Source organism: Symphalangus syndactylus, chromosome 11 (assembly GCF_028878055.3).
Source record: "Symphalangus syndactylus isolate Jambi chromosome 11, NHGRI_mSymSyn1-v2.1_pri, whole genome shotgun sequence".
In the NCBI taxonomy this organism is placed as follows: domain Eukaryota; kingdom Metazoa; phylum Chordata; class Mammalia; order Primates; family Hylobatidae; genus Symphalangus; species Symphalangus syndactylus.
In genome coordinates, this window is record NC_072433.2 from 121,802,610 (window position 1) to 121,830,308 (window position 27,699).

The following is a 27,699-nucleotide window of genomic DNA, read 5'->3' on the forward strand; positions in this document are numbered from 1 at the left end:
TTAAATTAAAGATTTGCAGGAAAGAGAGTGCTTATGTGCAACATACTTGGTCTTGATTTTGAAAATACAGTATTGCAATTTGACTTGGGAACTGACTCTTGGAGATTATAAAAAGGTATCTTCCAATTTTTCCCTCAAAATGAATAAATAGCAACAAAAAATGACTGATTTTTAAGTAAGCCATTCTGAAAGTACAATTTTTACTAAAAAAATCACAATTTTTCCCCACTCTAGGAAGTTTGCAGATCAGGTACAAGCTAAATAAATATCAAGAGCCTGATGTTGTTAACTTTGATTTTAAAAACATGGCTGATGGACAACTTCACCACATAATGATTAACAGAGAAGAAGGAGTGGTCTTTATAGAGGTAATGTAGTAAATTCAGCAGAAGCGATCATTTTAATGACTCTCCAGCATGAAGGATGTCAAGCAGAAATGTGATAATGAACACAATAAGCAGACACACTTTCAGTGGTCTTCTTCTGTAGATAACAGACCCCAAATGTAGTCAGGATTTTTTTAAGCAATAAGATCTTGTTCATTATATTATTAATATCAGATACTTAAAATGCCAATCTTTTCTAACTTGTTTCTGCTCAGAAGGAAAGTGATGTCATAGTGTGCTACTGGTAGGACCACTGATACGCGAATGAAACCAGTTTACTTTAGATAAATGCAGTAATAAATCTATCAGAAAATAATGATTGTAATATCAGAATTTTCGTTAATGATGTGAGTCACAGCAAAGAAAGTGGAATTATTCATGGAGCCAGTTTTTGAAGAAAAGCACTAATAATTTTTGGGTACTCTACCTAGAAGAAAATTTCTTAGCTGCCTACCTCAAATAAAAATACCAAGTAAAAGTGTTAAGGTAAAAAATAACCTTTTGTACCTTTTTGTTGGCTACATCGATTTTGGATTCCTTATCCAGTGGAGAAAAATAAAATGATACAAGGGGATGGAAGGTGGCGTGCACTGGCATCTGAGGGTAGTATAGAAATAATATGGAAAAACCTTTCTAAGTGGCTAAGTTTTTAAATTTTGTTTTTTTCTAAATGTTTGGGGCCATGCTAACAATTGCTTAATGTATCTTTTTCTCTTTTCCTCCTTTGCTTCCTGTCTTTTTTATCTCGTGTAATAATTTTGTAGATTGACGATAATACAAGGAGACAAGTTCACCTGTCATCAGGCACAGAATTCAGTGCAGTCAAATCTCTGGTATTGGGCAGGATTTTAGGTAAGTGAAAGAAACAACCTTTCCCCTAACCATGCTAACCATGATACATAAACATGGATCAGAAAAGTCATATTACACACACACACTTCATCATGGCAAAGGAAATCCCTTGCCTATTTTGATTGTGAAGTGAGTGATAATCAAGATAGAGGCATAGGCAGGAATGACTAGGGGCATCCTGTGTGATGAGCAAGCATCTTCCTTTGATGGTAAGGTCACTCTGGTCTCAGTCCTGTCTCAAAAAAGTCTAATGAAATATGGTATTATTCTCACATTTCACAAATATTAAATAATTGAAAATAAAAAATAGCAAAGTATGTATTAATTAGGTGCCAAATATACAAACTTTCTTCTATGATGAAACCAAGATTAGATTTAAAAAATGGAAGAAGAATGCAATTACTTTTTCTTCTAGTTAGTTAATATGCTTCAGGTTATGACTTGGATTCTATTTGCCTTGTTGCAGTGTTGCCCTTGGCAGCCACGCTTGCTCAGATGCAATCTAAATGCCTTATAATTCTTATTTATTTCCATCAGTTACCTTTAATTACAGCACTGGAGTAGAAATGCACTGTTGCCATTTTAACATCAGAATATGTTTGCATGTTTTTACACTTGCCAACAAGGATTAAATTGAAAAGTAAATTTTAATAGATATTTCATTTTTAGTTATACATTAATCATTAAGAGTATTGGAATTTCACCTTATTTGAGGAGAGGGGGGTTCTTGTAGCCTAATTTTTATTCCTACTCTGGTATTTGACACTAATCTGAAATATTTTGTCCAAGATAGTAAATGGAAGTTTATTTTTGGACCTTTGCAGTTATTTGTACCTCAATTAATCATTCCTTATGTTGCCTGTACCTAATCTCAGAATCTTGAGAATGTTTGATTAAACCCATAGGTGAATGATCAAAATATTGGCCCCTGAGAAGGTTAATAGTTCAGCAAATAAATATTTATAGGCTTTCAGGTACTATGATGAGCACCAAGATTATGTGTTCTTATTCTCCAAACAAACAGGGGAAATACCATGAATTGCAATGTTCTTCCATTATCTATAGTGGACACAAAAAAATATGTGCAAAGTACTTCTTAGATGTTTGGAAGCTTAACTGAAAAATTCCAAGGGAGTCTCACAGTGTTATTATATTAATCCAGCTACTTAAGACTGACACGGTTATCATTTGCTCTAAGAGTATGTATATAGCCAATAACATATGTAGCATGAAATGACAATTCCACTTTATTCTGTAGCTTTAAAGTTGATTCAAATCTTGTCCCCTGATGTATAATTAACAGATAAGACAGTGTGCACTCTTAAGTCTGTGCACATGAGTATTAGCTTTAGTTGAAACTTCAGATGCATAGAAAAACATGGCTAGGCTCTCCCTTTGTTAAAAACAAAAGAAAATATATTTAGTTATTTCGTATTTAGCATTGGGAAATATTTATAGCTATTTCAGGCCACTGTGGAGGTAAGAACATTGGTGTCTAGGAGACGATTCAGCTCTGGGTATGTAACTATCTAGCTCTGCCTATTTAGCTTTGGATATGTGATGAAGGTATTTCTGAACATTATTTTTTAATAATGTTAGAGGGTTTAATAATGTTAGAGGGTCTTATTCCATGTGTAGCTATGGCATAGCATAGGAAGCCAAAGAGTATTGTAAAAGTTTAAACAAACAAAGAGCAACAAAAACAAAGCCTCAACTGTTTTAACTGTGGTACCCATCTACTTCCCTACAGATGGCTCTCAGCTTTGGGGGAGGTAAGCGTGCAGGTGGCTGGGAAAGGGATGAGAGCCCCATAGAGACCCAGGATGAGGCAAAGATGTAGGGATCATAGGGTGGATCCCCAACCTCTGCAATGAGGCAATCTGTCTAAAAACCTCTTTGCTGAACATCAGGCTCACAGAAGACTCAGCTCCTTATTCTGTCCTCACTTAAGCCTACCTTCGCACATAACTATTGTTATTTACAGAATTAAAAATATGTGCAACTGTGATTTGGAAGAGTCCTCGTCCCCCGAACTCTACATTAGTACAGTAGATGCCATTAATGAGTGGAAGCATAAGCTGATACTACATTCACAGATGTCAAGAAGAAATATTAAGTAGGTTTTCTGTGCAAGATATTATACCACTGTGAGTAGAAATATATTCAATATATTACAAAACAATTGGGAAGCTGATTTTCATCCTATAAGGAGGATTGTATTAACCAAACAGTAGAATAACATTCACTATATAAATACTCATTTCCCTTTTTGAAATGAATGAGGGAGATTCCTATAGAATTAAAGATGTTAAGGTTTTTACTCAAGAGTTGCATATTATCCAAATATGCCTATCATATATGCTGAAAAGTAAAAGTCCAAACTGAGCAATGAACTTTATGGTCTCAGTCAACTCACTCCCCTAAAAGTATAAGTGATAATTTATTTGGCATATGACTAAGATATGGATCTTGATTAGGGACTAATCATTTGTAATTCAAAGGAAACTGATAACTTATGGTCAAATGTTGTGTGGTATATGAATTTATAGCAAAATGTTATATAGTATATCCTTATATTTTAATGCAGTATATTTATAGTGAAATAGATCAACAAGAGTTATTAATATTTCAAAGAGAATTGTTCTGTCTTGAAGTCACTTACTGTGTTAGTCCAGGTCCTCCAAACAACAGCTGTGAAGACAGGATTAAGCATGTGAGGGTTTTATTAAGGGAACAGTCATGTAAGAGAAAGTGGGAAGGAGCTGGCTAAGGCAGACAGGACCGTTAGATGTCCATAACACTCTGTCTACAGGGAAAGAGAGAGAGAGGGAAAATTAGACAGAAGCACAGAAGTGTCTCAGACCAATGTTCAGTCTAAGAAAGATTTAGCAAAATGTTCAGGGAGCCACTGAGTTAAAGTCAGCCTCCAGAGGAGTCCCTTGTTTGCCAGGGATGAGCCTGCCTTGGAATGCCTGCTGTGACCCGCCATTGGTTGGAGGCAGTCCATGGGAAACATGGCCTTGGTACAAGCATGAGGATGGATTTCAGAGCCCAGCAGTTGGGACCCTTGGTCAATTAATCTCCCTGTAGTTGGTGGTCTTTAAGGCACATTCTCACGTTTCCGCACTTATCAAATATGTTTTGCATTTTTGTAAGCCCAGGTGACTCCTTGATTCATATATTAAATACATACCTTGTGATCACCTACCATGTAAATGGAGAATGCCACTCAACAAGGTAGACATTATATCTGCCCTTACAGAGCTTATGGCAGTGGAGATTTCAATAATCATTATAATAAAATGTGCATTTGTATCAACCTGAGTATAATGTGCCCCAATATTGCTTTAGATAAAGTAGTCCCAAATTACCCTCCAAATTAAAATATATTAAAATTCTCCTGCTTTTATAATGTCCGGGTATTTCTTCTAAGGGAGCAGCATATAAACATTGCCATTTTTTTGGAGTTGTAATTTGCCTACAATTACAACAGAAGACTTAAGTATATAACTATCCCATGCTTTTTCAAGTAGAAAAAGAGATATAAAGGAAATATTTTCCCTCTCTTGACTTTTTCCAGTACTCTTTTCTTAAATGTAGAAAGGATTCTAGGGGTAATTTTGAATTGCTGACCCTGTTAAAAAACATTACTAGCAGATATTGAGAAAGGTGGGTGAATTTTAAGAAAGAATATCAGTCTGTACTATGATGACATGGTAACCATTTCTAACTACCTGTTACAATTAAAATATAGAGGTACTTAATAACTTTGGCAATAATAAGATATTGATAGTTTAGAGCTATGGTGGGAAGATCAAGGTTTTAGTTAAACAGCTGAGTTCAGATCCTCCCATAATCAACAGACTACATTGCATTTGTTTTTTATATTAAATTTTACTCTAAAATTAAGCTCTTGAGTTCTATTCCTGGACACTTTTATATGTTAGATTCGTTTTATGATTTATTTATGTAAAAACTGAGAGATTGTTTTCACTCTTTCTCAGCATATAGCTTTTCTATATTAGATATGATGGTCCATAATAATCATTTCTCTTTTTTGGGGCTGCAGAGCCAAGACGTACTCTCAAATTACTGCAGTGGAGATTTAGGCCAGATGTAAATAAAGTGTGTAGGCAGCAAGGAAAAGGAAGTCTACTCAATCTCCTCTAAAGAGCTTTAAGAGAAATCTGCAATGTATCAGGAATTCTTTATGTAAAACTTGCTTCAGTGCTCAGAGGTGAGGCAAAAGGTGACCTAGGTAAATTAAGGGAACTGTGATTTTATAAATATATCATGAAATAACTTTCAAAATAATGGCCTGGTTATTTTAAAAGCATGTTTTAAAAGGAAAGTGCAAGTTAGAGCAAGAAAAGTAAAAACAAAATCTATCTTACAATCTTTTAAAAAACGTATCAGGTCCATTGATTTTTAATTTTTTTAATAATTAAAATGTCATAGACTGTCTTCAGTGCATGGCATGACTTTCTTCTTGTGAAGGCTTTAGTCAATTCCAGAGGGTTAGCCATATTGTATTGAGCTGGCCATACCTAGAAGCTTATTCTCATAATCATGATACGTGAAAACAGATCAGAGGTGTCATGTTCCAAATCCAGAAAGTATTCATGATGTTGAAAGAAACACATTACCTGATTTTAATGGTAGAACAAATGATAACTTGGAAGTTGAGATTTTGTCAGGAGCACGTATAGTCACAAGCAGGTGGTCCCCGTGGGGTGGGCAAGTGTATTCCTCTGACAATGATGTCACCTGGAAAGGTTTTTATTTGGCAGCCAAGCATAATAACACATAGAGCTCTACTTACACTTAAAAAGATACCAAATGATAAAAGCAAGAGTCACAAATCCAAAATTATATATTGTCAGGTGCCTCAAATCTAGAAACCTTCTTACAATGATAAAACAAGAATTTCAAAAATAAAAAAGAGAAAGAGATTGTTTATTTCTTTAATTACTAACATGCCTTAAATGATACCCACACCAGCCAGGCATGGTGGCTTACGCCTGTAATCCTAGGACTTTGGGAGGCCGAGGTGGGTGGATCATGACGTCAGGTGATTGAGATCATCCTGGCTAACACGGTGAAACCCCATCTGTACTAAAATACAAAAATTAGTCGGATGTGGTAGCATGCAACCGTAGTCTCAGCTACTCAGGAGGCTGAGGCAGGGGAGTCGCTTGAACCCGGGAGGCAATGGTGGCAGTGAGCTGAGATCGTGCCATTGCACTCCAGCCTGGTGACACAGCAAGACTCCATTTCAAAAAAAAAAAGTGCCCACACCAGGAATAAGTAAAAAATAAAGCCCCAATTAGGCCCTGATGCTAATATGTGAGTGAGTTTATTAAAGAATAGTCATCCATGTAAGGAAGAGAAAGGAAGGGATTGGCTGGGGTGTGAACATGGAACGTGTGAAGTGGAGAGAGGGCACTAGGCAGCCACAACAAGGAGACACTGCAAGATCAGTATAGTCAGGGGTTCCTAAGCCATGGGCCATGGACCAGTACTGCGCTGCACAGCAGTAGGTGAGTGGCAGGCAGGCAAGCAAGTGAAGCTTCATCTGTATTTACAGCCGCTCCCCATCGCTTGTATTACCACCTGAGCGCTGCCTCCTGTCAGATCAGCCACAGCATTAGATTCTCATAGGAGTGAGAAACCTATTGTGAACTGCACACGTGAGGGATCTGGGTTGTGTGCTCATAATGAGAATCTAATGCCTGATGACCTGTCACCATCTCCCATCACCCCCAGATGGGACCGTCTAGTTGCAGGAAGGGAAGCTCAGGGCTCCCGCTGCTTCTACATTATGGCCAATCATATAATTATTCCATTATACATTACAATGCATAATAGAAAGTGTACAATAAATGTAATGCACTTGAATCATCCCAAAGCCATCCCCCCACTCCCATCTGTGGAAAAACTGTCTTCCTTGAAACTGGTCCCTGGTGCCAAAAAGGTTGGGGACCACTGAGGCTGGTGATATTCCAAAGGACTAATCAGAATCAGAGCAAAGAAATTTGAGTTCTACCAGCATTGTCTGTTAAATGTAATGGGGTGTTAGAGATGGTTCTCATGCCATCATAGTACAATTTAATATTATTACATAAAAATTATCCCTCTTGCTTGCTATCTGCTTGTAATGCTTGCTAATGGTGATTGGAGTGAAAAATTGTCACTATAGTTCATCCTCATTTGTAGAAATGAGTACTAGAGGATAGGGAAAAAAAGCATTTCCTTTCTTTCTGGTCTTCCCTGTGAAAAGGCAGATAGTCTGATGTCATGTCTTTAAGTACTTTGTTCACAATGTACATAAGTTCCAATGCCAAAGTGAGTGACTTGTCCATCAGCTTCCTTAAGATAAATATTTACTAGAAAATTATAGAAAAAGAAATCTCTCTAAGATGTAATTAATTAAAGGAAATATACAGATATAAAGTTGTTTTGCCAATTAATTAAGCTATTACCGGATCACAATTCCACCACATGGGGAAAAAGAAAGATCTCAATTAAGATATTTACATAATCTTATTAAAGTTGTATAAAACCTCTCGTGGGAAAATATGCCCACATTTTGAATAATGATGTAATTTAACACACAGTAAAAATGACTGAAAAAATCACTACTCAAAAGTTGAGTGAAATTTTAAATTACTATTTGTTATTTTTTGTGTCAAATACATAATGGCACAAGAACACTAACAATAATGTGTTGACAATTCATGATGGTAGCAGTAAAAACCAGGTTGCATCAAATTAACTTTGTTGACATTCATCCATCATTAATAGGGTGTGCTACATTTGCTTTTATCTCCAAAACTCATTGTAAAATTAAGTTCTGAGTTCTGTTCATTTTTTTGTTATAGGAGTTTTCTATAAGCCTGGAGATTATTTTCACTCGTTCCGAGTAGTAGCTTTGGTATATTTAGAGGCGATGACCCATAGGGATCATTTATCTCTTTGGAGTCCGCAGAGCTCAGGAAGCACACTCAGGTTTCTGCAGTGGCAATTTAGGCCAGATGTAAATAAAATGTGTGGTCTGAGAGAAGAGGATGTCTACTCAATCTCCCCAGAAGAGCTTTAGAGACAGTCTTCCATCTCAAGGATATTTTAAGTAAAACCAGCTTCAAAACCAAAGGGGTACAAAAGAAAGTTTAATTAGCTTACCTAAGTACACTGTGATTTTTGCAAACATCTTGTAAAATTACCCTGAAAATGAGACAGGTTATGCTGAAAGCAAAACGGAAATACCTGCCACTGTAAGATAGCTGCCTGTACATAAGTTGTGCATTAATCAGGCTTTCAAGTTTATAACTCAGTACAGTAGGTTTGGTTGGCAAACAAATACCTCTTATGATAAACTGCCTCTTTATCCACATAGTATTTTTTGTCTGCTTTGCCATTTTACTTTCCCACTAACTCCTTTTGTGTTGAGTCCCCGGTGGAATTGCATAAAATGGTAAAAGTGCACCATTCAGTTCTAGCCCTGGGTCTCTTGATTCACTGCACCATTTTATTTTTTTCTTGGCAAGCCTTCTTAATGGATTCCAGACATTGAGATCTTTCTTTTTAAATGACTCCTTCTCATAGGTAGGACATATGAAGTACTTCGTTTTCTGAGTTTTTATTTTTTCGCTTACGCCACAGGAAATTTCATAAAACACTCCTTGTAATTGTTCTTACATGTATTGTCATATCTTTCAAAGAAACAGTTGTTTCTCTGTAATAGAAGGGCACTTCACCAAATTCTAATTTCTCAGTACTCCATTTTTCTTGCAGGCCTTTTGTTAAAAGGTTTCTTCTTTAGGCAAGCAGAAGCCACTCCTTTTGTTGGAAAAATGCAATTGAGGGTTACTTTTCAACAGGCACAAACACCCAGAAATCTGAGTCACTTAAGGATTATTATGACAAGAAACACCTAAAACATGATTGTTTTATCCAGATTTCTGTGAAGCAGGAGACATTTGTCATCAGTTTCTCCCTCCACCTACCCTGTTCTAACTCATTACACTGTGTTGGCTTTTTGGGAGTCAGATAACAAGAAAAACTTATATTTTTGCCCATTGGCTTCTTAGCACAATTGTCAAAGCAGGTATCTGATGCTATATATTTCTAAGGCCAGCTTTGCTTATGAGCAACTTAATACAGCTACTAATTTTGTCTGGACTCAATTCTGGGAGGATGGCTACTGAGTTGCTTGTAGTTTCTCTCCACTTCCGATTCGAATTCTACCCCACTGACGCTTCTGAAATGAGTTGTTGGTCCAGGCGGACAGGCAGGGGGATCCTGGAGGGAACCAGTGAGGAGGCTCTTGTGGGGCTTCCTGCCTTCTGGGTTGGAAGGAAGTCCGGGGGCCAGCCTAGAAGAATCTCAGGGGGGGATTTCAATTGTTTGGATCTTGGGGATTGCTTGCCTTACAGAGGCCCCTGGGCCCCATGGGGAAAGACAAGCATTAGAAAATATTAATGTGCCCATTTTCTCTGCTTCTCAAGATGCTGAGATGACCTGAAATTTGGGCCATGTCCTCTCTGTCACAAGATTGGGTGAGGAGAGTTTTCCTCTTAGGGCTGTGGCCTGCAGCTCTGCTCCTGGTCCACCCAGACCACCACACTGTCTATGTGCCCTGGGTGTGAGCCACCTAAGGTGATCAGTGGCTGGGCACCAGCAAGCAGATTAAAAAGTAAACTAACAAACCAACTCCAGACTTAAAACCATTCAACATCAATAAAAGGAGAAAAAAACTAAACCAAAATGATTCTCTATCAAAATAAAGCTATTCAAGGAGACAGACAACAACATGAATGAGGCTTAGTAAGAGTATTTTAAGGATATTCTCATAAAGCAAGAAAAATACCTTGAAGGTCTAAAAAATATGATTTTTTTTCCCAAACAAAAAATATAAAAGGAAAGAATGATCTTTTTTGCTACTTGAATTTGCATCTGGAAGATCAAGTGAATGAAGTATTTGACCCACAGAGATATAAGTCCTAAATAATAGAAATCAGGATGGAAGTAAAATGAATTTAGAGAATATATAGAGGAGACCTAATGTGAAAAACTGGCATTCTAAGAGAATAAAAAGGATGACGGTGAAACAGTAGTAGTGTGCAGAATATATGAAAAATTCCAAGCTAAATAAAAACTTTGCGTCTGCAGATTGAAAGGGCTCATCATGTTCTATGCAGAATACCGAGATAAGATACGCACTTAGGGACGATCTGATGAAAATTCAAAAATCACAGGGTATCTTACAAATTTTGAAAAAGAAGTAATACAGCCAGAAGATGCTGGAATAATATCCATAGTGTACTAAGGGAATAGGGCTGCAAAAAATGTCACCCTTAAAATAAACACATAAATATAACCTAATCCATCAGGGTAATTTTCTATTCCAGTTACAACCATCACGTTGTCTACTTTGTTTTCTTCATAGCATTATCAGTCTTTAGAATTCTCATTTAGTTTTTGTTTCTATGTTTATTGTCTCTCTCCCTTCCCCCGCTAACATGTAAAATACTCAAACATCAGGGCATTTGTTTTCTGTTTCTTTAGCTCATAAAAAGATAAATATTAACTGACCATGTGTCCATTTTGAGTTTTAGTGGTTAATGGTTTTTGTACAATAATTTTGAAATAGGTAAAATGTTTTCAATTTGTAAGTGTGAGGCTTTAAAAATATATCTCATATCAGATTATTACCAGAGAATTAAATCTCGTCTGGCGGGGTGAGGCTGAAAAGGGAAGATTTTTTAAAGGCCTATGGAAATTTTATTCAACATTTTAACCTTGTAGAAGAAATGTGAAAGCACTCTCCCAGTTATGCTCCTATGAGAGTTTTTCTCTTTAATTTTTATTTTCTTTTTAATTTCTCATTAAAAAGAAAAAAAAAAAAACACTCCAAATCAAGAATGCGGTCTTTTTCATATATATATGTTTAAATCTACATATATTCAAATGAATGATTGCTAAGGTGGACTAAATGATTTCTTTGGTTCCATACACATTGATGAACTGCCTCCTACGTAATGACGTTATGCTGGATGTTGACAGTCAGCTTTATGTTTGAGGAGCTCACGGTGTTGTATGTAAGCAGCAGAGTGATGCTCCCTCAGTGCTATCTTTGGGTAATGAAGAAGAGCAAGGTGGGTCAGAACATGGCTCAATACCAGATCCCTCACAACAGGAGAGTGATATAATCTCTCTAATTTTCCATTTTCTTTTTATAGAGGATGATATTCAAAATACTAAACATTGAATCAGGATTTTTATTATTATGCAGAAAACATGAATGAAAATGGAGCCCCTCAAAATTCTTTAAAAACCTAGATATAACTGGCCAGGTGCAGTGGTTCATGCCTATAATCTCAGCAACTTTGGGAGGCCGAAGTGGGTGGATCACTTGAGGCCAGGAGTTCGAGACTAGCCTGGCTAACATGGCAAAACTCCATCTCTACTAAAAATACAAAAAATTTAGCCAGGTGTCAATCCCAGCTACTCGGGAGGCTGAGGCAGGAGAATCACTTGAACCTGGGAGGCAAAAGCTGCAGGGAGCTGAGATCGTGCCACAGCACTCCAGCCTGCGTGACAGAGCGAGACTCTGTTAAAAAAAAATAATAATTAGAGCTCAGATGCCCAGGATTAGTTAAAGTCTAGCTCTCAAGCAAAGATGATTTAAAAAATAAATAAATAAAAGCCACTACAGAGGGTGAAAGCAGACTAAAGGAAAGAGTATCTCAACCAGAGAGTGGTTTATAAACAAAAGAAGCTCATAATTTGGAATACAGTAGGCCAGAGGTCCAGTAATGCCAACAACTGTGTAACCTCAGGTGAATAGTTAAAATTCTGAACTTAACTCTTCCATTTGTGTGACTTGGATAAAATACTCCAGTGTCTAATGTAAAGTTTTATGAGTAGCATGCAAATCTTTTAGAACACTGGCTAGCACATAATATACACTCACATATACTTAATATCTATTCCATTGTTTTTACTTTTAATTTAACTTAACTTCCTGGGAAGGTAGATTCAAGTTGCCCTGAATATACACTCCCATATTATTATATTTTCAAAAGAAAGACTAAAGTGCACATTTTGTCCTTCCCTACCTATATACAGTGCAGGGGAGAAAAGTTGTATTAGTCCATTCTCACACTGCTTTAAAGAGCTTCTTGAGACTGGGTAATTTATAAAGGAAAGAGGTTTAATCAACGCAGTTCCGCATGGCTGGGAGTCCTCAGGAAACTTAGAATCATGGCAGAAAGCAAAGGGAAAGGGGAAGCAAAAGCCTTCTTCACATGGCAGCAGGAGAGAGAAGAACGAAGGATGAACTTCCAAACACTTATAAAAGTATCGGATCTCATGAGAACTCACTTACTATCACAATGACAGCATGGGGGAAACTGCCCCCACGATCCAATCACCTCCCACAGGATCCCTCCCTTGACACGTGGGGATTATGGGGATTACAATTGAAGATGAGATTTGGATGGGGTCACAGAGCCAAACCATATGAATAGTTGTGCTATTTTTTTGTATCACACTGGGTGGATGGATGCATTGTATTTTGATGACATTTGAGCCTTCAAAGTCTATGATAAATTTCCCTTGTTTAGATTTGATGCTTGCTAAGCAAGGAGTATGTGTAATGTATTCCTAAGGTAAAATTGTAATTAATATCCCAGCATTAAAACCAGTCTCTGTTCCACAAGAGTCTCATACTAACTAAATTCTTATTAATAAGAGGAAGAGATTATCTGTTTTTAGAGGGCACAGATATTTCTGTCCCAGTGACAGGTTGTCATTGAAACAGGAAGAAAAGGCATAGGGGTAGAAAGGGTTTCATTGCTGTACATGAGTAATTAGGGAGAGACCCTAATAACTTCGAGGTATGGCCTCCACTGCATGATAGTATCATCCTCCTGGTATGTTTGGGTGGGGCCATAAAGTATCACAAAGCTTTCAGCCAGAACAAATTGTCGGTTGGGTGTCTGATAACAGAAGTCCAGAGGCTCAATTTTCTCTCTAGTTTCTGTTACTTTCATGGCATAAGTCTTGAAACCTGTACTGAACTTGTTTTCAAATCCAGGATGTGCCTCTTGATATTGACCACAAGCCCTATTGTAAATGCATTGCAATAATCTATATTTAAATAAAAAATATCATGACACCCTCATCACTTCTTAACCTGACCCATTCTTATGCTTTGTTTCCAGAGAGCTTACCATATCATTTTTAATAATCCAAGCTTAAAAACTTGACTTCATTAACATTGGAAATCTTACCAATAGTAGTGAAAAGAATAATGGATTTTTATCTTTTTAATAAAGATAAAATTAAAAAGGAATTTAGTAAGTTTATATTTATTGCTATTGCATTAACTCAGAATCCTCAGTTTCTGCATCATTGCCTATTTTCACTTTTCACTACTAATATTTTGGTGTTTCTTTGAATTTCTAGAACACAGTGATATGGACCAGGACACTGCACTGGCAGGTGCGCAGGGCTTCACAGGCTGCCTCTCTGCAGTGCAGCTCAGCCATGTGGCCCCTCTGAAGGCAGCTCTGCACCCCAGCCACCCAGACCCTGTCACTGTTACGGGACACGTGACCGAGTCCAGCTGTATGACCCAGCCTGGCACTGATGCCACATCAAGGGAAAGGACACACTCGTTTGCAGGTGACTTAGAGTTCTTCCTCTACTCAGTCACAGGCGCGGCTTGTCCATGGAATTTAGAAAACTTCTCGTGTGGCTTTCAGGCTACCTTCTCAAGATGGCTTCTTCAAGTTGGTTTTGTTTGTTTAGCTTTTAGTTCTCCTTCCCATTTCTTTTCTAGGTGCTCAACTTCTTATTTATGGGGGTCAATGCCATTGACATTGCTTAAATTGAAAATAACAGAGATCCCACATTCGCCTCCATGATTCTCTCTGGTTTAAAATATTTATGTTTTCAAAATTTCTTCTTCTGCTTGCCTATATCACCTTCCCCCTTTGTTGTGCTTTAACTGTAGATCATTCTGGAACAATAGATGACAGAGAGCCCCTTGCTAATGCAATCAAAAGTGACTCTGCAGTAATTGGAGGTAATAAGAAGCATGAATGAGCTCTTCTTTGGTTGTTCTTATTAATAATGATGATGAATATTTAGCATTGTAGAAACTGTGAAGAATCTGCACATACTCCATGTGCCAGGCAGCGAATCCTGAGGTCATTGGAGTGATTTACTATTTCTACTGGATTGTCTTTAGAATCTTTCTGAATTATCTTCTTCCTTGGAGATTTTCAGTATAAATAATTGACAATTTCACTGAAGCATGGCACTCAAAGATTAATTGCTAACATGGGTAATAATGAATATTATCAAGCTTGAATATAGCCACATATAACCACTAGAGAATTGTGAATATATTTGAGTAAATTTCATTTTTCTTCACTTCTTGGACATATCACTGCTTCTGGAAAGGTTCATTCAAAAAGTAGAAAAAACCTGAGATTAACACTAGAAGCATATATTTTGTATTGCCTCCAGGCTTAATAAAGGTGGGTATTTGCATAGTAAACTATTTAAAGATGCTCCTATCAACTAAATATTACACTTTCAGTTGTACTTTTATCAAATATTGGATTAATGAACTAAAAGTGATTAGTAGTAACTTTAAATTGCAGCATTGGGCCGGGCGCGGTGGCTCACGCTTGTAATCCCAGCACTATGGGAGGCTGAGGCGGGCGGATCACGAGGTCAGGAGATCGAGACCACGGTGAAACCCCCTCTCTACTAAAAATACAAAAAATTAGCCGGGCGTGGTGGCGGGCGCCTGTAGTCCCAGCTACTCGGAGAGGCTGAGGCAGGAGAATGGCGGGAACCTGGGAGGCGGAGCTTGCAGTGAGCCGAGATTGCGCCACTGCACTCCAGCCTGGGCGACAGAGCGAGACTCCGTCTCAAAAAAAAAAAAAAAAAAAAAAAATTGCAGCATTAACACAAAAACTTTTAAAGTATATCGCCCTGGAAATGTGACAGCATATTCTCTGATATTTTTTTTTCCAAAAGCAACTCAAAAAGCAAGCTTTTTTTCCTCTTGATTAATGCTCTTAAGAATGTTATTAATCAGATTATTGAAATGTTAAGTAGTTCACCTTTGTTTACACTCTGAATATGATATGGATGTAGAAAGTAAACAATTATTCTGTTGCATTGCCAGGGAGACACAATTTTAAAGTTTTTGTGCTAGTAATATGATTATTTGTATATGAAATATGAATATTTCATTTGCAGGTGACTTAGAGTTCTTTCTCTATTCAGTCACAAACCCAGCTTGTACATGGAATTTAGAAAACTTCTCATGTGGCTTTCAGGCTACCTTCTCAAGATGGCTTCTTCAAGTTGGTTTTGTTTGTTTAGCTTTTAGTTCTCTTTCCCATTTCTTTTCTAGGTGCTCAACTTCTTATTTATTCATATCATATATGAATAATCATATTACTGGAACAAAAACTTAAAAATTGTATCTCCCTGGCAATGCAACAGGATAATTATTTCTATATCCATATCATATTCAGAGTGTAAAGAAAGGTGAACCACTTAACATTTCAATTTGGGCAATTTATGTGGCTTTATACCTAATTCATTTGGATGTATTTTTTATATTCATCTAGACACATATTGCTTTCAAGTATTTAGGATTTTATTTGGACAGCAAATAATACCAGTCAAATCTTTGTGTGGATATTAACTCCCCCATGCTATTTCATTTGCTTTTCTGTTTCTCAAATTAATGATGTACAAATTAAAGTTATAAAAAATAGGATTCCCATTTAATCATCAAACATGCAAAACAAAAAACCAAAAAAAAATTCTATTTGAAGAGGAGTTAATAATTGTATGTCTAAAAGAAATACATTATACAGTAAAAACTCACTTAAAGCTATAGTATTTACAACGTGTCCAAGAGTTTAAGCTAGAATTCCTGGTCAAGCAAGTTGTCTCAGTCTTATAATATTGCTTTTTCCAGACATTCAACCAGGATAGATTCAGGTAAATACAGATAGACAGATAGATAGAAATATGGAGTGGTGTATAGTCATCAAGCCAATGCTAGAACAAAATATTTAATCTTTAGACTATTGTTCTTTTTCTCTAACATCATTGGCAAGATTTACGGAGTTAAACAAGAAGTGCGTTGATAAGTCATCCTGAAGTTATTCTAGAATAGAAACAAGTTACAGTTCATCTGTGAAATTCTCACTTAGCTCAAATTCACAGGACAGAAACAATATGGAAGGTTTGTAGTTCAGGGGCTTTTCAGGGTCCCTGAAACAAGTGATGTCTGGTTTTGGTCATTGCAGAGACTGAACTTCAGAAGCAGAGCATCTGGTAATGGCCATGTACCCTCTGAAGGACTTGTCTGGGTCACACACAATTTATCTGCTAAATCATAATGTATCGTCCTCCAGTGTGTTACGCAATTTGGTAATCTGGTAGAATTGTGGTAGAATCCTTTGTTCATTGTCTAGTTACTCATAAATTGCACCCACTATGTAATAATAATTAATCCATCCAAGGATTTTCCATATTGGCTAATCCCCCTGTGTTCTACATCTTAGATGATTTTTTTTTACTTGCAAAATGAATGGTATAAGATGGGATAATTTATTTAATGATACATTTAAAAGTGGTGACCCAGATGTGGTAGAGGGTTTCTGGCCAGGCTACCCAGATACAGATAGACAGATTTAGCCAGAGAGAAAGCTGTATATACACATCTTCATAAAAACAGATTCACACAGTGCTTTAGGTGCAGCATCATAGAAGCTGGCCACATTTTATTCATAATAACTAATTTATTTTTTATTTTTATATTTTTGATATAACAGGTGTGATCGAAGTTTTTCTTGAGCACAACAAATCCTGACGTAGCACTTTCCCCAAATTGAGTGCTAAATTACATACATGGAACAAACCATTTCCAGAGGTCATCCCTGATTTTGACTGTCTGGATATTCTGTCTAGGCCAATGTAACATTCATTTTATTATTGCAGTTGTCTGCTGTCTATATCATATTTCAGAATTTTTCACATTGAAATTATTCAGAATCTTTCTCTTCAAGCCAGAGGCCTATAACTAGCCTGTAGAAATATTCATAGCAATTCAATTGTTTATTTTTTCTAAAATGAGAAGCAAAATATGTAACAACAAATATTCTGATTAAAGTTATTCATTAATTAATATGACTAATAAGAAAAGCAATCATATTTATTAATGAATTCTTCAGATTTCCTGTACAGAATTTGGTTACCATATTTATGTTAATCAGCAAGGAATTTTTACCTTTCTCAGGTAAGGCTGACCTAGCCAAAAAATTGGCTTGGCTGTTGGACATGCTATAATTGGCCAGGGTGAATCGGCCTAGCAGATTATATGCACAGGAATCTGTTGTGATTAATAAAAACCTTCAAATCTTTGACTTCCTCTCACTGTGTTACAGTTGTATACATTTGCTTTAGAATGGAGTCTTAGTTTTACCATATGAGATTTGATTCACATTGCTATATTCATAGTACCTATTTTTGTCTAAAAAATGACATTAGTTTGTACCTCCACTGATCTTACCGGAAAATTCTTTAAGTATTAGGCAACTCTCACACTCTTGGTGGCAGAAAATAGTTTTCCAAATTCAATTTTTCGTTTGAAAGCTTGAATATTGTCATTCACAACATATGCTGTATAATTGTTTTTCTTGAAGTGACACATTTACTTCATTCATTTTAAGGAAAACGTCCACCAAATACCCAAGTCTGAACAACCGTGGTTTGTCTGTTAGTCATTCTTTCAAATAAAAATGGTGTTACATGAAGCAAAGAGCAACTAATTCACTTCACAACTCAAAGGTTCACGTACGTGCTTTTCCTGGAGACAATGATCAGACTTCAGAGTGCACCAGAAGTACTTTATTTCTGTTTCCCATTTTAACACACAAAATGTTAGAAAGTCTTGCAGTCAACGGTCAAGATTTAATTAAATGAATAGCTTTTATAGCTTCATTAAGGAGATTCTTAAATAAATTTGGCTTTTTATTCCTTTTCCTACAATTGCCTGGCAGTGTACTGTTTTCTACTTCATGAATTCAATGATTATTATTATTGTTTTGTGTCCTTGCCTTAATTTGTGCTAAGTACCGGGAATTTTACCTAACCTTGTTTTATACCAAATTTGGCTCCATATTAAAATGGAAATGGAAATGTCAACAGAGGGAAAAAGACATCTTGGAATTATCATGAAATTAGTTTTGAGCCACTGTGTCCTCTCAAAGTGTCCCAGGGACCACTACAGGTTTACAGATCACACTTTGCGGACTACTGACATAATATAACGCCAGCGTTGCTAACCATTGGCATAGTTAAGAATCGCAGTACTTAGAATTTGTATTTACAACTAGAAGTGTTAAAACAACATTCCTCATATAGAAATAATTTAAGCATATCTATATATCTATGTTTTATTGGTCAGAATGATTTATTTACATAACCCATTTCTGCTGTTCAGCAGTATAACAAATAATTGAATAATAATTTTGTTAAAATGTTTACATATTTAATCACAAAACACTTTAATCATTTTATGATATTGCTACTACTCTATAATTTCAAATAATTAAAACTAATATGAAGTGGCCACATGGTCCTAGAGACATATAGTTAATACCTTGTGTTAAATATAAATGCACTAAGTAAATCCGATATAATATGCATTCAGAATAAATGTAGGTGAACCCACAAGGCTGATAGAACTCAGAAATAAACTCAACATACAATGAGTATGAGTAAATAAAATCAACATACTGCTTGAGCCAGAAATACCTGAAGTTTTTATATTTCCAATTTATATGTAGTAGATGCTTAAGTGGAAACTAATGTTATGATGACTTATTAAGCGATGAAGTCAGCACAGTTTCTATTCGGACAGAAATTCTGACTTTATATTTCTTTTCTCTCTCTAGGTCTGATAGCTGTTGTGATTTTTATCTTGCTTTGCATCACTGCCATAGCTGTTCGCATTTTTCAGCAGAAAAGGTTATATAAAAGAAGTGAGGCAAAAAGGTCAGAGAATGTAGACAGTGCTGAGGCTGTTCTGAAAAGTGAGCTTAATATGCAAAATGCAGTCAATGAAAATCAGAAAGAGTACTTCTTCTGATTGGCAGCTATGATTTAACATAAAATTATGAGAGTTTGTTTTAATAGCCAGGAGCTCTCAATGGACAAACGAATGCTCTTACACTGAATGTACAGGCAATGGGCTTGCAGAACTGCCATCTTGCCATGTCCAAGTTTGGGGTGGCTCCAGGAAGCCTCGTCCAGTGATATATTTCTCATAGCATTCATTCTGTGGAACAAGAAATTAGATATTGCTATTAATTTACAACTGTTCTGGTATGATCTAAAACAAGTTTAACCTGCTTAATGGCTACGGTTTTTACATGCGCAAACTGTAGCCTTGGTCTCTTAACCATGTAATACATAAGTTTTGTTAGAGGTAAAAATTAAATTTGGACTATAATGACCTTGCTTTATTTGAGAACATTTGCTGTGTTTGCTTTTGTCTTCCCCTGGTGTTATTCATAGACCTGGAAATGCTTCTCAGTTCCTGTTTGGCCGGTGTTTGCATATTCAGTGGCATAATAAAGCCCGTTTGCCTCTCTCTGTATTATATTCAATACAATACATCAATAGTCTTGAAAAATGTTTTGTTGTCTTTGCTTTGTCTGTATTGCTCATTATTCTATTTGTCTCTTCTTAATAATGTTGAATACATTTGGTTTTGAGTGTCATTGGACTTCAGCTCTGAACATACAAGTTGTATTTAACAAGACTCAGAAAGTGCAGTGGTTGTTAGTATGTAATGTCTTTCCTTTTAAAAAAAGTTTTCCAATTAATTTGCTACCATCGTTTGATGGTGACAGTACTTAAGACCCTGAGTAATGCCAGTTTCCCAAAGAATGTAAAATGTTTTCAACTAAACTGTTGATATAGTAAAAAAATTCTTAACACAGCAAAAAATTATTATTTAATTTACAACTGTAATACCTCAAATGAAATATACTTATGAGACTATTTTCCCCAAACCTATATCAGTTCTTTATTGGTTTACATTTCTGTTTTTCTGAAGTTTATCACAAACTTTGCCTTGATCTTCAATGATTATACTTCACGAATCATCTTATATATTACAAAAAAAGAGACAAATTGAAGTATAGAGCCCCATTTCCCATTCTGAAATATATACCCTTTCAGGTGTACATTTTGCTGTGCATAGACTTCCAGTACATACTTTTTGAAATATGAGCTGCAACCATCAGTGATCTACACAATCAATAATTAAAGAATGTACACTCTAAGGAGAGATAGCATATTAAATGATCTACTGTGAATTTGTCATTCCAGACACTTCTTGTCTGAAACAATGGGGTGAATTTCTCAAAAATTACCAAGAATCAATCCAACTTGTTGAATGGTACATTCTGATTAGTGTGTATTATACACTAGGAGATCAAAGAATGATCAATAACCTTATGGAACTGTTACAATAATTAATCCTGAGACCATGCATACAAGGAACTATCTTTGAATTCTGCAAGCCAATCACACAATAAAGGCACTCTAGTATCTATACTCACACCTTCAAGTGCCTCCCAAGTAAATATTGGATTTCTTAGTTTGTCTACAGTAGAAGAATCTGGAAATATGTAAATTTAGCATTACTATCATCTTATTTTCTATATTTTCCTTGTTAACTCTTCTTATAAAAGCTGCGTCTCTTTTCTCATAGCACTGTATCCATATTGATGTTTCTGCAAATGTCTGACTAAATCTTAAGAACCTGAATTAACAGTAGTTTACGAAGGACTGAGGACCTATGTTGGTAAATGGTATACTCTTTGTTTGATTGGAAGATCTATGGTGACAAGGGAAGGATTTAACATAGAAATGGCATTATTTATTCAATGCAAAGCTGAGCACAAACATCATTATAGCTCTGAATCTTTTGCAGATGTTCATGTTATGTAGTAGCGGTATTAACCTCATTGGTAGCTGGACTCTAGGGAGGTTTATTGGTGAAGCCTCACAGTCCCCTGTGGTCTGCACTGCTAGAGACTCAACATTATGACATCAAAATGCATTGACAAATCCTATGCCATGACTTTGATTTCCTGATTTGTAATCTCTTCTTTTATTATTAATAAAATGCATTTTTGAACTAAAATGCAAAACAGAAGTCAATCATTTCAATATTATCTTTCGGTAGATGTTTTTGTCCTTCAGAATAACAGAGTCACTCATAGAGTTGGACGGCACTGACATGATTTAATGCGAACAGTTTTGCAGATGAAAAGTCCAGGATGCAGGTATATCAATTGACATTCCCAAGGGGGCACGTATCTGTGTGTAAGTGCTGAAGTTGTGACTACAATGTCCTTTTTCACTCCACATGATATTGATCTTCCAAGACCTGGAATTTTGACAATTATTTAGTGGTGTAGAAAAATCTGAAGGATCTTGATACTTTCTTTGTCCGCAATTATCTATAGTTTTATAGCTTATCCATTATCTTTTCTAAATGAACATCAACCTTTATTTGATAAGTCATTGCTGTTGATAGGTTTGGCTTTCTTTTAAAAATATTCGGTAGGTTTATGACCCTTGACTGCAGGAGAGACAATTATTATCACTGGAGCACTTTTATATAGGCTTTATGAAATCTGCAATAGGAATTAGATGTCACTGAGGGAATCGTCAAATATTTTCCTCCTGATAGAAGGATAAATTAGACACATTATAGATCAATGCATGTTCAAGAAAATTGTTTGATTTTCAAACTCATGTATCAACTAAATGACAAATCGACTAGATACCTTCAATATATCCTGGTTGTCTTTCGCTTTTCCAAAGTCTGGATGGGAGAGAGTGGTAACATGGAGGAAAAAGTTCAGAAGCTGAATGTCTTTGTGTTGGGGATGTGGGTGGGTGAGCACATTTGTGTGTGCAACAAATAATAAGAAATGAAGATAAGGGAACAACATAGTGTACTTACAGTGTGATGAAGAAAGCTGGAGCTTGGCTTTGAAGATTTGCAAATAAAAATAAAAGGGGATGGAAAATAAATCTGACTACAAGTAGAATGACTTTTCCAGTACAATCTTTAAAAAATCTGTTTTTCTATTTTAACATTGTGTTTATTTATTAAAAATACATGCACATACTTAAAAAATCAAATAGCTCAAGAAAGCTTACAAAAAATAGCTTTCCATTGCCAGATCCCCTTCCCAACACTTACAACTCTTTTAACTGTCTCTTTCACTGTCTCTATGTTTATAAATAATCTGCAGCTACAGCTTAGGTTCCCTGGGAAGTAAACTTTGAGACAGAGATTATGCTGGAAGAAACCTGTTAGGGGCTACTGTAGAGATCAACACCTGTTGAAGAAAGGATGATGTGGGATGGGGCAGATGGAGAAGTAAAGCTGTGGTTTGGTCACAAGAAGCGATCAGCCGACCCTGGTGCCATGGTCTTTTAGTGATGTACAGAGTTAGGGTGGATGAAATGGGAATTTATATTCTGCATTGACCAGGCATTGGGTGTTAACTGCTTGATGAGGTGGGCATGAACTTGGACAAATGGCTCTTTTCAGCTTAGGTGGTTCCTGAAGAGGGAGGACAAACATCACCAGCAGCTGAGAATAATAAATTGCTGAGTCCTGAAATAGGAGTCTCAGTGGCACAGTACAGCATCTCTGAGGTTCCCCCTTGTGCTAACCAGATCCGCCTGCTTCATATGGGTTCTGGGAGCACCTCCTTCAGAATTCTAGTGAGCTTCATATCTTGGACAGGAGGGAGTAGTATGGAATAAACGACAGACTCTACCACTGTAGGTAGTCTCTCAACTGTATCTTGTACTCATCTTTTTCCTCCTCTACCATCCACACCAGCTGACAACACTACAAGGAGTTTGAACCCTTGTCTCCTATGACCTTCTCAGGGTATATCTCCTGTACTTTTGCAATTACCATTAAAATTGATCACAGAAGTATCAACATGCAAAGCACATTTCTCCCTTCCTCAGAGTGTAATGGCAGCTCCCTCACGTATTGTTGGTTACAGGCAGTTACTCCTCACATACCCTCTCAGAAAATCTTGAATCGGTGAAAGATCCACATTACAGCAAACGATAAGTGGGAGTGGGCACACTGCCATGAGATGTGCTGGTTCTGTCACATACCACACCACCAGAGGGGCTCTGTAGACCCTCAACAGGTTGTGGTGGCTGATGGCTTGCAGGCAGTAAAGACAACCCAAACCTGAAGGAAGTCATAATTCTTACTACAATGAATCTCTGTCCCTTTCAGAGTAGAGGGATCTGATGTACTCAACTTGCCACAAAATTTATCTGCTTGTAGAGAGAAATTATTTTGAGGAATGAACACTGGTCTCTGTTGTTGATCATTAGGACATTCACGAGTGGTAGTAGCTAGATCAGTCCTGATGAGCGGGAATGCTCACTGCTTGTCTATGAGTAGCTCCTACTCCTGCCTCCATGGCTACTCTGTTGATAATGCTCATTGCCCCAGCACTTTGGTGGCCAGTGATTGAAGTTGGTTAATGGCAACCATGCATAGGTCATTCTGTCTACTAATTGTTGTTTAGTGATTCTTCCATGATTCTTTCCATGGTGGGCAAAGAATTTTATGTTTTGTGACCACTCCCATAGGTCCATTCACATGCTTCTACTTCAGACCTCCTTGTTTCCAATCTTCCAATCTCTTTCTAGGTCTCTGACAAACTGACCAACCCACTGCCCATAAGTCCATATAGCATATAATATAACTTCATATGTATATATAAATTATAACCTTGGTCTATTCCTTTCATGCAGAGTGAATGAGCTCAGGCGCCATGCAAATGTTCTGCCATTGGGAGGGCTTTCCTTCATTGCCATCTTGTGATGCTACCCTAATTGGCACTGTAGTGGAGCCATCTTCCGTGTCCACCTTGCACCCATATTCCGAGTCAACCCATCCATGCCAAGATCAGATATTTCCCTTCTCCGGCAGTTGATGGTAAGATACCCTTCAGGCAGCCCTAGGTGTGAGCTGAGGGAAAGGTACTATTGGGACAGTGGTGGATCACAGGGGTCTGGGCTATTGGGTTATGCAGCTTGCTGGCCCCTGCTCATGCTTGGCCCCAGATGCATCATTTCCAGTCGATGATGGCTTCATGCTGGGCCCAGGTAACTTTATGACTTGGTGGACCTGACAGAACCCAGCTCATTAGAGGCATCTCTGCCCATATTTGCTGTGCCAGTGTGATGTAAGGCACTTCACCTCTAGCAGGGCCAAATAGCAAGCCAGGATCCTTTTTAGAAAGTTGTGTTTCTCTACCCCAGGTGACCTGGCACTGCTATAGTACCCTGAGTTTTTCAATGTGATGTTCCCGTTGGTGACTTCCAGTGAAGTCTACATGGCATCATTTTGACCATTGCTCTGTTCCAATATAACTTTATTCACTAAAAAGGTGGTGGGTCAGATCTGGCATAGTTTTCTGATGTCTTCTCTAAACCACTGGATGTCTAATAATTGAACTGATTGGGCAGCCAATATAGCAGACCAGTGTGTTCTGCAGAATTGTCCACATGACACATGTCTCTTCAGACTGTATCAGGACAGAGAGAGGGAGTAGCCTTGGGGCAAGACTGTTTGTCCATTCCAGGTAAATGCAAACTGTTTCTAAATTTCTTTTCTGATAGGTTTGGAAAAGGATACATTGTTCAGGTTGTTTAGTCACCTAGTATATACCTGAGACCATGTTAATAAGTCCTAGCTAAAGAAACACATCTGATACAGCAGCTGCAATTGGGAGTTCTGCCTGTTTAAGTTTGTGGCAGCCCATTGTTGTTCTCAACATCCTCTGGTTCCTTCGGGGGCTAGATCAGAAAATTAACTGGAGGTACCACGGGGGCCACTGACTTTGCATGTTTTCGATCCTTAAGGATAGCATTATTTTTGTCCCTCCACCCCTCCAGCATAGATTTGCCATTTTGGACATTGCAGGTGGGGAGGGAATAGTTTCTGCCACTGGATTATTTTACTGTCACTGCTCTTCTTATGTCACCTCACTGTCTGAGGAACCAAAGTGGAGGCGGTATCAGCACTAGGCAAATTCATCCTAATTATATATTTGGAGAGCAGAGAAATGACTACTGCTGGGTCCATTGGCTCGACCTGAGCCAGGACTCCATTTCCTGGTGCCCATATACCTGCACTCTTACGAGGGATGGGGATAGACCAGGAGAAAGCTCTAGTTATCAACGTCAACTCAGATCCTTTATCCAATTGTCCTTGAAATATTTGTCTATTCTCCTTTCTCCACATAATGTACAGTTATTGTAGTAAATGGTCACAATTCCCTTTGGAAAACCCTGGAGAATCACTAATATCTACACTCACGGGGATACTGCAGGGTCCTTCGCCCTGCAGAACTCCCTGTAAACGTTGCTGCAGGCTCTTCTATATAGAGAGACTTCTAGGTTTGAAAACTGACTCATGTTTAAAGACAAAGGATTGTTGCTTTAACAAACTTTGAGGCAAAAAACATGTTACAGAATATTTGGAAGTATGATACATTATTACCATCTAATCTCCAGACCTCATAGATTCACTAGCTGTCTCAGTCACGTATTTTATAACAAAAGCCTCCTCTTTAGAATCATGTACTGCATTCAGTTGTCATTTATTTTTAGTTTGCTTTTGCTGAAGGACTTTATCCCACTTTCTTTGACTTCCACACCCATGATATCTTTGTAAAGGTTATAGACCACTTAGTATCAAGGCCCTCAGTTTGGGTTTGGCTCATGTTTCCTCTCGATTGCATTCAGGTTATTCATATTAGTCAATGATAGCACTGAACTGGTGCTGTGTTTTTCTCATTGCATCCTAGCAGGGGGTGCAGTGCATAGTTTCAATTTGTCCAATAACTGATGATGGTCACTCTGATAAACATGGTCTGTAAGGTTTCTCCGCTGTAAGTTACTTCACCTCTATCCTCCAACTGCAGGTCCCAACATTTCTCTGCTGCACTTTAGTGAGTCTGCCACTGTCTCCATGCATTCTGTACTTGCTTCTCTCAAGACTGCTTCACAGCTGTCAACTCAAGGCTTCCTTTCTTCTCATGCTGGGAATTCCCTCCCTCTCATTCCTGATGTATCTGTTGAATCCCCAGTGTCTTCCTCCTTATGCCTTTCTCATGTTCGACTGACTCACTCATTTTGATGAAATAAATTTTGCAGTTCCTTCTAGAGAAACAATATGTAGGAGGAAAGCATTTTGAGAACTTTTATGTTCATAAATATAATTATTTTCACATTAGATCAACAGATTTATGAAATACATAATTGTAATTTGCAATTAATTTGCTTTCAGAATTTTTATGGCATTGCACCACTGAATTTTATTTTTAAATGATAGAACTTCTACGTTTGTAAAGTCTATTGATCTTTCTTTGTGATTTCTTCCTTTTTTATTATTTTAAAAATGTTTTTCTTCATTTGAATACTGTAAAATTAACCCTTGTGATATATACCTCTGAGCTTATAAAAGTGCACAGTATTATGTGTGCACCTATACAACCATAATATAGAACTGTTTCATCACTCCCTAAAATTCCCTCAGGCTTTCTCTTTGTGGTCAGCCCCTCTCCCCACTTCCTTACTCTGGTAATCACTTACCTGTTGTCCATACTTATATTTTTGCATTTTCTAGAATGCCATATAAATGGGACCATAGAGCATGCCATCTTTTGAGGTTTGCTTCTTTCACTTCAGGAAAAGACTCCATTCCATGTTTTTTTTTTTTTGCTGAATAATATTATTATATGAAAGTATCACAGATTTTTCATTTATCTGTTGATGAAAACAAGGCTGTTTCCAGTTTTTGCAATTATAAATAAAGGTGCTATCAAATTCCCATTTTGTTTTTTGTGTGAACATAAATTTTTATTTTTCTTAGGTAAATGCCTAGAATTGGAATTTCTGTATCACATGGTAAGGGCATGAATGACTTTATAAGAAATTGCCAAAATTGCTATTTTAGTTTGCATTTACACCAGCAATGAATGAGAGTTTGTGTGGGTCTCCATTCTCAACATTTAATATTGTCAGTGTGTATGTTTTGGGTTTTCTTTAAGTCTCTTTAATAGGTATACAGTTGAAGAGTTCAAGAGTCCCCAAGAAAACCCTCGATTCTGATACCATTTGTGAGTTTGAGGATCCTCAGGATGACTTTCAGCTTCAATAATTTGATAGAATGATTCACAGAACACACAGAAAGCTACTATGCTGGTGGTATAGTTTATTACAGCAAAAGGTTACAGATTAAAGTTACCATAGGAAAAAGACACAGCATCCAGTAGAG

At 37.1% G+C, this 27,699-nt stretch overlaps 1 protein-coding gene across 10 annotated transcripts in view; it reads left to right on the forward strand.

Moving 5' to 3' along the window:
* The window catches only part of CNTNAP4 (contactin associated protein family member 4), a 336,779-nt gene extending 309,325 nt beyond the window's left edge, over positions 1 to 27,454 (forward strand). For 7 of the 10 annotated variants that reach the window (XM_055299622.2, XM_063612411.1, XM_063612416.1 and 4 more), the window contains 5 exons: positions 235 to 368; positions 1,151 to 1,238; positions 13,710 to 13,928; positions 14,260 to 14,331; positions 19,241 to 21,513. In XM_055299622.2, coding sequence (XP_055155597.1) covers positions 235 to 368; positions 1,151 to 1,238; positions 13,710 to 13,928; positions 14,260 to 14,331; positions 19,241 to 19,434 — 707 coding nt within the window. In that variant the 3' untranslated portion in view covers positions 19,435 to 21,513. Of the gene's footprint in view, positions 1 to 234; positions 369 to 1,150; positions 1,239 to 13,709; positions 13,929 to 14,259; positions 14,332 to 17,116; positions 21,514 to 24,167; positions 24,352 to 26,344 lie in introns of those variants that run through there. The other 3 variants (XR_010114325.1, XM_063612412.1, XM_063612415.1) reach the window with 3 other exon arrangements.
* The last annotated feature ends 245 nt before the right edge of the window (positions 27,455 to 27,699 follow it).